This window comes from Magnolia sinica, chromosome 7, assembly GCF_029962835.1.
Source record: "Magnolia sinica isolate HGM2019 chromosome 7, MsV1, whole genome shotgun sequence".
Taxonomy (NCBI): domain Eukaryota; kingdom Viridiplantae; phylum Streptophyta; class Magnoliopsida; order Magnoliales; family Magnoliaceae; genus Magnolia; species Magnolia sinica.
This window is the reverse complement of record NC_080579.1, coordinates 76,028,836-76,043,189: the sequence shown is the minus strand read 5'-3', so window position 1 is coordinate 76,043,189 and position 14,354 is coordinate 76,028,836. Positions and strand designations below refer to the sequence as shown.

The 14,354-nt window shown below is 38.7% G+C and overlaps 1 protein-coding gene across 1 annotated transcript in view; it reads left to right on the top strand.

The window, feature by feature from the left end:
• LOC131251463 (probable fructokinase-6, chloroplastic) overlaps nt 1–14,354 on the top strand; it is a 39,653-nt gene that overhangs the window by 14,283 nt on the left and 11,016 nt on the right. Inside the window, exon 2 of the mRNA XM_058252176.1 lies at nt 2,669–2,886. Coding sequence (XP_058108159.1) covers nt 2,669–2,886 — 218 coding nt within the window. The remainder of the gene's footprint in view (nt 1–2,668; nt 2,887–14,354) is intronic.

Below are 14,354 nucleotides of genomic sequence, written 5' to 3'. Positions count from 1 at the left end.
ATGATTAGGCCATTGATCGTGGATCGTCCACACTAGTTTTCTTAGATTTTATCAGCATTGTAGGATTTAGTTTTGTTTATGTTATGTTTGGACATCATTAGTATTTTCGTCAAAATTCACAAAACAGGGTGTTAATTGTAATTTTTCAATTTTCTTAAAGCTATAAAAAGAGGGTGGGCGTGTCACCCTCTCCCTCATTAGGTTTTGTGATTAAAAAGAAAAAAAGAGAGAAAAGGCCCTTTCTTTCTTTTTCTTCCATGTTCATGCGATTTGAAGATACTTTCATGCGATTTGGAAGGGAGATTGGTGCGAGGCTAATCTTCATCAACGAAGGTGCGAGGTCTCCATTTATCCCCACACCACCATCAAGGTATTGTCTTCAAGTTCTCCGATTCTCACAACCAAAACCTTCGTCTTCTCCTAAACCGATTTCTTATATTCCCAAAACCCTAACCCTAAATCTAAAATCCCTAACTTTCCTACTTTACCAAATTACCCAAGCCCTAATTTTTACCATATGTTGTATTGAGTTTTTTTAACTTTGAAATAGACTATACCCTATGCTAATTGGATGTCCTTACAAGCATTAAATCCTAGTTTCTTCTTATTTAATGATCCCGTGTGACGATGTTGGTAACTTAAGCTAGGATTATGTATGATGTTCCTTTGGTTTTCATGGGATTCGTGATGATTATGGCAATGCTTGTGTTTTTTTGTTAATTGTCTTAATTCTACTACTTGATCTCACATGTTCTTTGGTTCATGCATCGGTTCTGCATCAAAAGATTTGGTGACCTATAGTCTAACTAAAGTTATGGCCCTTGGTAGAGTGGAATTGAGGAAAATGATTCATGTAAACGACCCCAATAAGTTAGGATAAGGCCTAGATGATGATAGTGATGATGATGATATTACTCTTTTGTCTATAAAGACTCCTCTCCTCTTTATCTATTGAGCAAGAGAGGGAGAGAATAGTAGTGTTGTCATAAAAAGGGGAAAGTGAGTGATGGGAGAATCTTTCCTAAAAGGGAAAGTGAGTGAGAGAAGGAGCCTTGCTAGTGAGGGATCCCTTCCCTTCTCTATATGTGTCAGCCATCCCATATGCAACCCACTTGTACGACCTGTTATGGGGAAATCCGGACAGGGTCAAATGGGGTCGGCATGAGTCATCTGAATCAATAGGGCCTCGAAAAGAGAACATATACGGTACGAGCGGGCCTCTGGACTACGATGCCGGGTAAGACGAGCCCTCGTCCTCATCCTCATCCTCAGCTGAAGAGGGATGGGCGAGCCGAGCCATCGTCCTCATCCTTAGCCGAAGAAGGTTGGACGAGCCGAGCCGTCGTCCTCGTCCTCATCCTCATCCTCAGGAAAGAAGGATGGTCGAGCCGAGCCATCATCCTCGTCCGAAGAAGGTTGGCCGAGTCGAGCTCTCACACTCGTCATCATCTTCACTCTACAAACTCCAACCCCTATGAATCGGTTATGAATCTCGAGTACTAGTGCTCAGCCGCTGACTCGAATAGGATGAAGTCCGAGCTTGGATGAAAATACTTCGATTATCGAGCTTGGAATCCGAATGTGGAGGTGGCGAAGATCACGCCTGAAGATATGCTCCATTAAGACACGATGCGCTACACGATCCAAAGATTGTGGAGTATCTCCACGATTGTAATATTCGTTTGATTAAGTATATCATGCTGAGATTGACGGACACGATCCGTCCATTCGACAGGTATAAATACTAGGGGACCGCATTGCCACAGGTATGCAATATCTCACACCCTCTCTACATTACAGGACATAGACCCAGATTCCCTAGCTTGACTTAGGCATCAGAGGGTCCCCTGTTAAAACCAGGGTCTCCTTTGCTCACCTTTTTGTGCAGGACCAGGGTCCGTTCGAGGTTTGTAGCATTGAGTGGAGGGTGGTCCAGATCTTGACCTCAACACGACCCATGGTGGCCCATGTCCAACATCTCTCACATGACCTATGGGGGTGGCAAATCTCAAGTCCAAAGATCAAAAGGAATTTCCCTTGCATCTAAATCTCAAACATGGACGAGTTGGGACTCCATTGTCTTTATAATGAGTTATAAAGAGTTTGAGTGTACAGGGCTACCATCCTACTATCACATAGCATCCAAAGCTCTGTCTTACTTAGCCCCGTACGACCACAATAAATGGAATGAACCCTCAGTCTAGAGTATTGACTCATTTTGTGGTTTTTGATGTTAACTCTGTTACCATGTAGAGCGTGCATGACAATGAAGCAGATTGGGATTTGTGTGACTACAATGACCACACATGGCAGTGCACAAGAAGGAGCCAAAACTAAAGAGTGGTCAGGTGATCCACATGCCAAACATCATAGGATGGAAAGTCAACCTTCACCCCTCAAATTCAATTGCATGGATGGTGAATGAATCGTAAAAATGGTGACTACTTTACGATTTTGTTTATGTAGATGCGTTCTTTAATAGTTTATAGTAGATCCTGTGTTATTATTATTATTATTATTTTGACCAAGTAGTTTATAGGAGATGCTGTATCAAATAAACAAATGTGTATAGACGTTTTGATACATTCTTCTGAAATTTAAAAATTCATATTAGGTCCTTTCTTATTGATATTTACTTTCTTATCCATGAAATTTTATGTGATCCTAGGCACTACAAGAGCAATTTCGGGTGATAATGGCTCGCCTGATACAAATGAATCCCCACTCGTAGTGAGCTTTGGAGAAATGCTTATTGATTTTGTCCCTACTACCAATGGGCTTTCGCTGGCTGATGCACCTGCATTTAAAAAGGCTCCAGGAGGTGCCCCTGCTAATGTTGCTGTTGGCATTGCTCGGCTTGGTGGTTCATCTGCTTTTATTGGAAAGGTACCTTTGAAAAGTCTGTTGATTTGATCTGGATACTGCTCAATTCGAAAAATTCTTGAAAACTTGAGTGTTTGGTTTATTTTCAACTGTTTCTTGACAAAAATACTGAATAGATGAATATGGCTCACTTGATCAAAGAAAAGAACAAAAATAAAAAGATTTTTAAATTATACTCTCTAAAATAAAATGAGGTATGATGTATTCAAAATGCTGGACAGAGCTTCTATATCATGATGAGCCATCATTCTGTAGATTTATATTATTTTCTCATTGTCAGAAACCTATTTTCCAAGTGTCATATTCAAACCTCATTACTGTACTATTTGACTTATATTTGATAGGATCAGTTCTTTGCATGCCTCACATTATTATGCCCACAATTACTATTCTCTTTTGTACCATGCTGGTAGTTTAGTTGTTTTATTTTGTAACTCAATGGTTTGCTGTTGTTTGTTGTTCTTTTCACCCATTGATTTCTTAATAAAAATCCAATGGGTCTAGATTGCTTGTAACTTTTTTAATTAATAGACTAAAGCATTATGCATTTTCTTGTGAAAAAGTATTTCTATGTATAGCTGGTTAATATTTCTACATATGGAAGTCTTGTCAATCTTTTCTTCCTCCTATGTGTGATTCAGCTCTTTCAATTTGGTCTTCCTTCTCTGAAATCAATTGCATCCTTCCAGGTTTTGTAGCTTCTCTTATGGATGATTGGAATAGTGGTCCTTTAAATTGAGAGGCGAGATACTAGGAATATGCTTCCACATGCAATACATGTGGGGTATTTGGAAAGAACTGAGTAACAGAATTTTCGAGAACAAATCCAAGGGCATCGCATAAGTGGAAGCTGTAAGGGTTGACACGAATCTAACGAACCAATCCTGCCGTAAAACCTAATCTATCACCGTTGATGCATACCAAAATAAAATAAACAAACTGTCATATGTAATTGTGCAAACCTTTTTGCACTCACAAGATGGCTATCATGATTCAAATTAGACACCCATAACAACCCAAGCACAATGCCCAAACTATGATCCATTGTCTATTAGTGTCCGCCCACCTGTTTGAAATCAAGATGGGAACTATTTGGAGACCAATGACCGGTGATTGGTATTTATACATATTGAGAAGAGTGCCTTTTCCTCACATATGCAGTTGCTTATGTACGATGGTATTGCATGCGCCTAATACAAGATACATGGGTATGGGTCATTTGGAAAATTCCTTTGTATTGCCCCAAATATCGCATGTATCATGTGACATATCACAATATTTTCAATATCATGATATATCACACAGCCGATAGGATAAAAACTCTCAAGCACGAATGATCGGAAAGTTCTTCCAGATGGGTTGCCTACCCTTTGAGTTGGGATGCTCTTTCATTGCCCTTAATTTCGAAGTTGTGGGGAGCGAAAATTTGAAAGATTTTCAACCGATTAATTTAAACGGGACCTCGTATAAAATTGTTGCTAAGGTGCTTAGTCAAAGGTTGAGACAGGTCCTCCCGAAGATTTGTCTCCCCTTGTCAGAGCGCCTTCATTTTAGGGAGACAAATTCTCAACATTGTGTTGATTGCGCACGAATGCCGCCATTCCTGTCATAGGGTGGGAAGGTCGGGTGCCCTCTGTAAACTCTACATCGAGAAGGCTTAAGACCGTGTCGATTTGACCTTCCTAGATTATATGCCGTCTTGTATGGACTTCGGAGCAAAGTGGAGGAACTGGATCCATTCATGTATTTACTTGGCCAGATTTTCTATGCTTATTAACGGATCCCCCTTTGACTTCTTTAAGTCCTCTTGGGGCCTTCGTTAGGGTGATCCATTGTCTCCGTTTCTCTTTATCCTGGTTTTGAAGGCCTTGAGTAGGATGCTTTCAAGGGGTTAGGAGGTTGGGCTTGTTCGAGATTCTCGAGGGAGAATTATCCCCAGTGTATCAATCATTTGCAGTTTGCTTATGATACTTTGATGTTTTGCGAGGCTAGTGATTATATGGTGGATTGTCTGGGTATGACTATTTGTTGGTTTGAAGTAGTTTTTGGTATAAAGGTAAACAAATCTAAATTTTTATTTATTTTATTTTTATTTTTTTGTGATTCATATATCCAGGGAAGATCCCTCTTGTCTGGCGGAATCTTTTGGTTGCCGAGTCGGCTCTTTTTCCACTTCTTATCTTGGCCTTCCCCTTTGTGTGGGGAAACCAGAGCTACACCTTTGGGATAGGGTCATTGAGAGGATTAAGAGGACATGTCTCCCTAGAGGAGCAAGCTTCTTTGGGAGGCAGAATCACCCTCATTAAAGCATCTCTTTCGAACATGCCTCTCTACGACATGTCGCTGTTTCGTTGCCTTAGATCGGACATTCTTCAGATTGATAAAATTAAGAGGGAGTTTTTGTGGCAGGGGGTTCCTCTAGAAAATTCTCATTGCTCAAATGGAAAGAGTTATGTGCTCCCTATTCAGAAGGGGGTGTGGGGATTAAGCGTCTAGATTTGGTAAACGAAGCCCAGTTAGGAAAATGGGTGTGGCGTTTCGGGGTGGAGGGGTCTGGTTTGTGGAGATCCATTGTAGCTGCGAAATATGATTTGACTCGGATAAGATGGTTGACAAAGTTGTCTTCCCTTTATCAAGCCTCTCGTATCTGGAAAGGAATTGCCCGGGTGGCCACCAAGGTCTTCCTCTATGCAGGTTTTTTTGGTTGGGGTTGGATTAGGATTAGGTTTAGGGAGGATCCTTGGTGTGATGAGTCCTCCCTTAAGGTCCTCTTTTCCATCACCGGCTTTACTTTGCTCAGTGGCAGACATTTCTATGGCTAATTGCTTTTCAAGTTTAGGTGAGGAAGGGATTTGGCTACCACCCTTCAGGCAAGATCTGAGGGATTTTGAAATAGATAATCTGGTTAGGCTTTTTTCATGTCTGTTGGGGTTCATGCTGTATTCGGGAGAGGAGGATTCTCTAGTTTTGTAGCTTGGGAGGTCAGTAGTGTTCTTCGTGCGTTCTTTCTATAGCCATCTTTCCCAATTAGATATCCCTAGCTACAATTGTCTTACAGGCCTGGTCTGGGCTTATGGAGCCCCTCCAAAGGTTGTTGCCTTCGCTTGGTTGGCAGGAAGAAATCGGATTATGACAGTCAATAAATTCCAGAAGAGAGGCCTGGTGCTGCCTAATGTGTGTTCATTATGCTTCGGGGAGGCAGAATATGTTGACCATTTGTTCCTTAGTGTTTGTTTTCATTGTCCATCTGGTTCAGAATCCTTGCCCTTGCGTATCTCTCATGGGTGATGCCTCCCTCTATTGCCGGCCTTTTTCCGCTCTTGGCACACTAGCAACAGGGGGAAACCCGGAAGAAGAAATGGAGATTAGCTCTCCTTGCTCCTCTATAGTCGATCTAGGGAGAAAGGAACAACTGTTGCTTCTGTAATAAGAGTCTTTCCTCATTAAGGGGTGTTAGATAGGGTTAAGATGTGCTTGAGGGATTGGGTGCCCTAAAGGCTTCTTCTGGGGGTTTTCCAGCCTATAGGCTGTTGTTCTTGTTGTATTTTATTTTTGTTTGTTTCTTTCTTTGAGTTGTAGGCTTTTCTTTTTTCCTGTATAGTTTGGTTTGCTTTTGGCTCTGCCTAATAAATTGCTTCATCTTTCAAAAAAACTGTTATGTTTCCATGATGGCTGGGAGAGTTATATCAGTAAAGGTGTCAAATAGACACTTAGTGCTGCTTCAAACATGGAAGCGGGGTTCATCACCTGCTACGAGGCCATGGGTCAGGTGATATGACTATAGAATTTTGTCTCAAGACTTCTAGTGAAAAACCCAAAATGGCTTTGTTAGAGTACAATCTTTAGTGTATGTGCATTGCAGTGTATTTGAGTGTGAGTACACATTCACTTGTCCTGTGTGCACCATATCCTTGGAGTAATGATGTGTCTTTTAGATTTCATTTTAATTTATTTCGAGCTTATCTTTTGTAACAAATGGTCTATAAATGAGAGCTACTAGAGAGAAGAGATATAAAGAAATATTCTTGCCTCTTTGTTCTGTTTTTCCTTTTCATGTCTTCCACAATGTAGTCTCTTTAGTTTAACAGGCTTTTTCATTTCCTGGAATTTTTGAATTGCGAGTCTGAAAGAGGATGACAATGGAGTCTTCAAAATCAAGGTTTTTGTCCTCCCTAAGCCTTAAATGGAATGAAGAAAAGGCAAACTGGTGTCTTCAAACTCATCTCAAGACTTGTGAAATCATCGGATGAGTTGCATTTGGTGATAAGCCCCAAAGTCAAACCGAGTTGGAACCTAGTCGTTGGACCAGATCAGTTCTAAGGGAAACAGATACAACTTGGCTAAAATGGAGTTGTGCCAAGTGGAGTTGTATCAGATGATCTCTCTCTCTCTCTCTCTCTCTCTCTCTCTCTCTCTCCTACACCAATGGTAAGTGTATTCTCAAATCTCTCCTTCAGTTTTGCAGCCATCTACCTTCATATTTGCCATGGGTTGGGCTTTCGCCTAACTTTCAGGCCTATCGTGGGCTAGGGTGGGGCCTAAATTGCAGGCCTGAAATTTAAATGGGCTGGGCTTGATTTAACCTCTGCATGTGCCCGAGTCCAACACATCAACGACCCTATTATGTGGTCATGCTAATTCACATGGCATGGATCTTTTTGCCTTCACACTTTCTTGCTGTCACACTAACCATACATCGTGGGGTTTAAATAGCACTGATGATAGGAGTAACACCTCTTACATTATACAAATAGTGATGGTACACATTGTCCATAGTATTGGTATCATTACATGTATTGTTGGCTGGGGATACAGAAACATGTATCAATATCACCGTACTCTGGAAATGCAACTTTGATTGAGGGAAACATGTGGAAATGGTGGAATTTCTCAATGAAACTTAAGGAGACACTAAAATACTCATATTTGTATATTTAAGAATCAAATAATTGCAAAAAAGATGGATATATAATAGGTTTCTGTTTAATGGGGATCTAAAAGCATGTAACGTTGGCTTAGTGAAACATTGTAGAAACATGGGGAAAATGGTGGAAGCTTTCAATGATATACTTAAAGAGATGGCAAAATACACAAATTTGCATATTTAAGAATCAAATAATTGCGAAAAAGATGCATATTTGCATATTTAGGAATCAAATAATAAGTTTCCCTTTAATTGGGGCCTAAAAGCATGTATCATTGACTCAGGGAAGTATTGGGGAAACATGGGGAAAATGGTGGATCCATCCATCCATCCAACCGTCCATCCATCCATCCATCCATGCATGCATGCACATACATAAATACAAACACACTTGCATGATCCGTCCATTTATCCATCCAACCATCCATGGATGCATACATGCATACATACAACAGCAAATAGATATATACACACATGCATGGCCTATCCATCCATCCATGCACACACACATCCATCCATCCATGCACACATCCATCCGTCCATCCAAGTAACCATCCAACCATTCATCCATCCATCCAACCAACCAACCATCCAACCATCCATCCATCCATCCATCCATGCATGCATATATATATATATATATATATATATATATATATATATATATATATATATATATATATATATATATATAGATATGCACACATACAAACATGAATTTCATCATACAACCACACATCCATAAAAAATTGGAATGGAAACTTTTTTAATAAATAGATTTTTGGCAATATTGCTACATTAGTGATATTATCGAAATATTGCTTATACATTAGTGATATAAGTAATATATCGCCCATACCTAGAATTTCTAATGCTCCTAGTGTTGTGGTATCACTGAGTTGAAGATACCGATAATATCGGGGATATTCGGAAGAATAGTTGTAAAGCCATAAGTAGATTTGACATGAGTGTACAACAAAGAGTATGTCTCTGCAAGCATATACATGAGTCTTGTAAGTAATTTATTTTATATGTAATGAAATTACTTTGGTCCCTTGTACTGGTACATGCCTCCATCTTCTTTCATCTCTTCTTCTTTTGCCTTCTGTACTTTGAAAATAAATGAGTACTTAGACTCATAGCATTTGAGAAATGCTAAGAGTTGTAATGACCCAAATTTTTTCGCTCATGGGTAGGTACACGAGTGTACATCCACTCTCATATACATCATACACTATAATAACTTTCATGCCCTCATATAGCTTAGCATACATGACCGTTCATCAAACCGACCATCGAAGTAACTATTCATCATTAGATTAAGCTATCTTATTGTTCCATTCGCTTTTGGACCACTCAATCATAGTAAACCAACCATGAGATCATTATATCCGTTCATAATACACATCCATTCAAGATTTTGTTTCGTTCATTTTGTCCATCACGTATGTATATGCTTAACCTACTGTGGAATTTTCATTCATTAACCTCCTTATCCCAACCATTCATTCACATAAGCAAATAAAACCACCTTTTTTTCTTTCTTTTTTTCTTTTTTCTTTTTTATTTTTTAAAAGCAAAATTATCATTGATGAAGATGATAATTGCATTCGGGCTTCCTCAAGAGAAAAAGGACCTGGGGAAGCCTATCGTAAAAACTCTAAAGACAACGCCACATAAACAATCGCCTTCAAGGACTCCCAACCTGATAGGATTCCCTGATCGCCCCTAGGCCCACCTTATCAAGGAAGAGGATGCCTCTAACCTGGGGAGGGAGATCTGAAAGAAGACGAAAAAACAAGGAAGCTTGGTTCGCGCTACCCAAGCGAGCCAAATAAAACCACCTATTTGATAATTTAAACCATTCATTCATTTGACCATCCATTAATTAGTTGCCCGCCGATGCCTGTTTTTTTCTTTTGGTAAGGAAGCAAATTATAATTTGAAAATATTTTTTTTATCCGTATTCAGTGTTTTTGCACTATTTTGATATAACAAAAATTATAAGCTATTAAGATTTTAGAAAAAACCTTGTCATTTAAAAGTTCAAAATTTTGAAAAATGTCAAAAAGTCACGATTTGTTCTTGATTTGGAAAATTGGATTTTTAATTATTGGAAATTTGATTCTTAAAGTATTTTTATTGAATTCAAGGGGGATTGAAATAAATTGAAATGTAAGGTTTGTAACATTCACTTAAATAGTATTTTATGTAAATAAGTGTTTGTCCCCGTCCTGTCATTTGGTTGTAATTTATTCCTGATCTGGAAAATTTATTTATTTATTTTTATTATTTATTTATTTATTATTATTATTTTTTGGGGGGGGGAGGATTTTCTTATTGCATAAAATAACTTGAAATAAATGGAAAGGTAAGGTTTATAACATTTACTTGCATGTTATTTTATATAAATAAGTGTTTGTCATGTCTTGTCATTTGGTTGGTAGTGTCTATCCGGTGTTTGTTTTGTCCTAATGAGTGTAAGAGAGTAGCGTGTGCAGTCTATGGAGTTTAGGTGTTGGTAACGTGAGGCTTCTTGAAAAAGGAATAGAAAGAGGGTGCGTATGTGCTTCACATGTGAAGTGAGAGGGTGATGGGAGTTTCCTATACAAGGGAGTCATGAGATGAGAGATGCGTAAGAGGGTAATGATGAGAGAGAGAGAGAGAGAGAGAGAGAGAGAGTTTAAAGATTTCTTCAATTCTAAGGTGAGTGATCCTCCATTATAAATTTCCTCTGCTTGATTTCTTATTTCCAAGATTCTTTATTCTTGTTCATTAAATTCAAGAATTCAAGATCTAAATATCTCTCATACATCTTTCGTTTTATTTCATCTAGTTTCTAATTCCCGTTTCGAGTAGAGAAATCATAGTTCTTTTGTTTTGGGTTTAGCCCATTTGTTTTAGGTTTAGAACTTTTTCCTCTTTTCCTTCACATGTTTGGATTAATCTTGATCTTTCTTATTTTTCCTTTTGATTCAACCGTTCTTCTTTTGTGAATAACTCCTTTTTCTTTGGGTGAGTAATTCTCATCTTTGCTTCTTTCTTTAAAAAATTTGGGTTATATTCTTCTCCTTCTTGATTATTTTCCTTGAAAGATTCATGATTTTGAATTGCCCTTTTTTCTTTTGGATTTTCTTCCTTAATGTATAAGCTTTTAATTCTTTCTTTTAATACTTTCCTTTAAGTTGAGTTTTTTTCCCCCTTTGCACAGGGTTCCTCAAATCTTTGAATTCATCTCTGTGATTATTTCTCCTTTATGTTAGCCCTTTTGTTTGGGTTTCTTGAATATTTCTTCCTTATCTGGAAATTCTTTTGTGTATCTAAAATTATTTCCTTTTGATTTGACATAGTTCTTTTGCTTCAGGAATAACCCTTTTCCTTTTCTTTTTGACTTGGGGGTTTCCCTTGACTACTTTTGCTTGATTTCTAAAGGTTTGGGTATATTCCTTTCATTGTCTGTTTCCTTTGGAGTTAGTAGCCATTTTGTTGAATGTCTTGAATTCTGAACTTTTGGTGTGATCTTCTTTGAAATCCCGACCCTTGTAATTTTCTTTGAACTATGATGTATTCTCACATCATATCATTTTGTTGCATTGTAATACCTCTTTTGAAATCATGATTAAGGATTATTTATTAAGTTTGTCCATTTATGGAATCTACCTGCATCATAATCATGGTGTGCTTGACAACTTGATTTGCATGGTTACATTATAATCATGGAATGCTTGGGAATTGAATTACTTCCATCATTATGGTATAACTGGATTTTTTTCGGCTATTTGGAATTTGAGAATGTGAATAATTGGAATTCGATTGATTGGGCGACGGATCAGTAAGCGTGTCGAGATTGCTCTTCGGCGTGCATCTCGGGATTGTACACTTCACTGGACCAATTAGATGAGCATGTTGGGATTGCAACAAGTTTCTAACATCAAAGCCATGTTAGATCTTGTTGTTTCATTGAAATGGATTGGTGAACATGTCTGGATTGCTCATCGGCGTGCATGTTGGGATTGTACGCCTCGCTGGATTGGTTATGTGAGCATGTCTGGATTGCTCATTGGTGTGCATGTTGGGATTGTACGCCTCGCTGGTCCGGTTATGTGAGCATGTCAGGATTGCAAAAGGTTCTTGACGCCAGAGCCGTGCGAGATTTTGGAAACATGAATAAATTGAATTTAAGTACACGCCTCGCAAGACTGGATAGGTGAGCATGTCGGGATTGCAAAAGGTTCTTTTTGTCAGAGCAATGCAGTTCATAGAAAACTGGTTAGATTGAAATTGAATGTGATGAAATATATTATTGCATTCATGGCATTATTGAAACTGTGTGACCATTTTAAAATTCGTCGCTCAATTAAAAATAACGAGGAAAATTAACACTTAGGCTTCCAAGCCAAGTAGGTCCAATCACAGACTACAAATGATGCATCAATAAGCAACTAGTTTGTAAGAGATATTGAGCTTGTGTGTGCTTTGTAAGTTAAGTGCCTAGCATACAATTCAATTCAAGCATTCATATAATTTAACTAATCAAACACATAAGCATGAATAAAATTGTGCTTAAATGACAATCACAAACATAAGCATATATAGTGGTTCGGTTTCCCTACTCCACTCCTAGCGGACACACTCTCCTGGAGTGTACCATTATTCACAATCTTAGGAGTTTTCAATAGGTTCACCCCTGATGTTTACAAGCGTACACTTCCATTGAAGGCCTACGTAAGGACTTGACGTACGTACACTCTTGTGTCGGAGGAACACATTTCCACCTATGTCGGTGGCTCCCGCAAGAGACTTTAGTTGGTTTTCTATTGGTTAACCAACTATTAACAGTCCTAATCCACGACCCTACGTACACCCCCACCGGAGGCTCCCCAAGGAGACTAACACGTACACACACGTGTCCGCTGAATTCGGCCCTACACAATAACCTAGGTTTTATACAAGAACTTATTCAAGTTTGGCTCACAAACTCCTACACTGAATCCTACACAAGGAAAGAGTGTATGGACTCTACAATTGACAACCTTGTCGGAATGAGCCATGTTGATGCGCCATCTTGAGATGCTTCTTCAATGCTCTCTCGTGCTTGAATCAGCTGTGCAATTGCTCCCACGTTCGTTGATGCTGATGGTTCAGCTCCACGAACAAATACCTTGCATGCGATGCTCCGATGAGGTGACCAAAGGTGATGGGAGGATGGTGGAATCTCCTACAACTAATGGATAGTTGAAAATTTTCAAAGGGGATTCACCTAAATGTGTCTTCTAAAGGATGTAGACAAGGATATACTTATAGGCATAGTGTCTAACTTCTACAAAATTGTGGAGATCAAGTTTATCTTCATCATGGAGGTTGAAATCCTCATTGGAGTGATAAATCTCAAGAAGATGACTTAGATCTTATAGGTTTAGAGGCTTAGGATGAGGGATATGAGTGAGAAATCACCTAGGCTTCTATTTCACCAAAAACTCATCCGAATGCCCAATGCCTGAATACCCTTTATATAGATTTCGGTTTGCAACGATTATAAAACGGGCAAAAAACGGCATCTTCGATTGATCGGCCGAGGGTCGTTGATCGATTGAACTCCGTTGATTTAGCCCGGAGAACTCGCTGGACAATTTCAGCCATGTTTGATTGATTGAGGTCGATAGAGCTTCACTCGAGAGTCTGTTGGTTTGGGTAGTTTGATTTCCAATAGCTCAGGACCTCTATAGCCTATCTAAGCATGTTCAAATGGAGCTCCTAAAGCTAGAGGATGATCAAAAGAAGGTTCACCCATTACGATTAGGATAATTTAGAGGCTAGGTTCTTTTGGGTCCAAGGTTAGGGTCACCAAGGCACCTCAATTTATCCGTTCCTTCACTCCTTGATGCTTCTTGTCCTCTTGTGTCTTCGGTCTTCAGCTTTCAATGGCTCAATTGACTCATAGGTGCACTAACAATTATGGCATCGTAGTTTATATATGACATTGAATTTCATTGATGACATTATTCCATTGAGATCCTATTTTAATTTTTGTCTGTCATTGAGCCGATCCGTTTGGTACAACTTTTAGAATTCAAGTGTGGCGGATCTGATCTCATTGAGCTTCTTGCTCACCCAATTTGATAACTCTTTTAGGTTCAGGAGTCAAGGAATGAACTATAGAAGCAGAGTACTTAAATGATTATTTTTATTAGAGTTTCAGTTTTAGTTTATTTTATTTGGACAATTGTAAAAGATAAAAGCAGAGATTATGAGTGAGAGACAATGGTAGTAGTTCAGTGGAATTTGAAAAAAAAAATTCTTAATTTTAGAGTTATGGATGTTATGGTTTGGATAATTAAATAAGTTGTTTGGTTTAGTTTGTGGTGTATTGAATGTGAATGGGATAAATAAACACAATTCATTTAGTTCACACCCTAGAATTCGCGGTCAGGGTCGTTGTACTCAGGTTTCGAATTTCGGGGCGTAACAAGAGGATTCTCAGGTTATATCTTGTACATGTATTATGCCTTGTATGAGAGACTTTTATGTAGTTGTGGTGTGCTTGAAA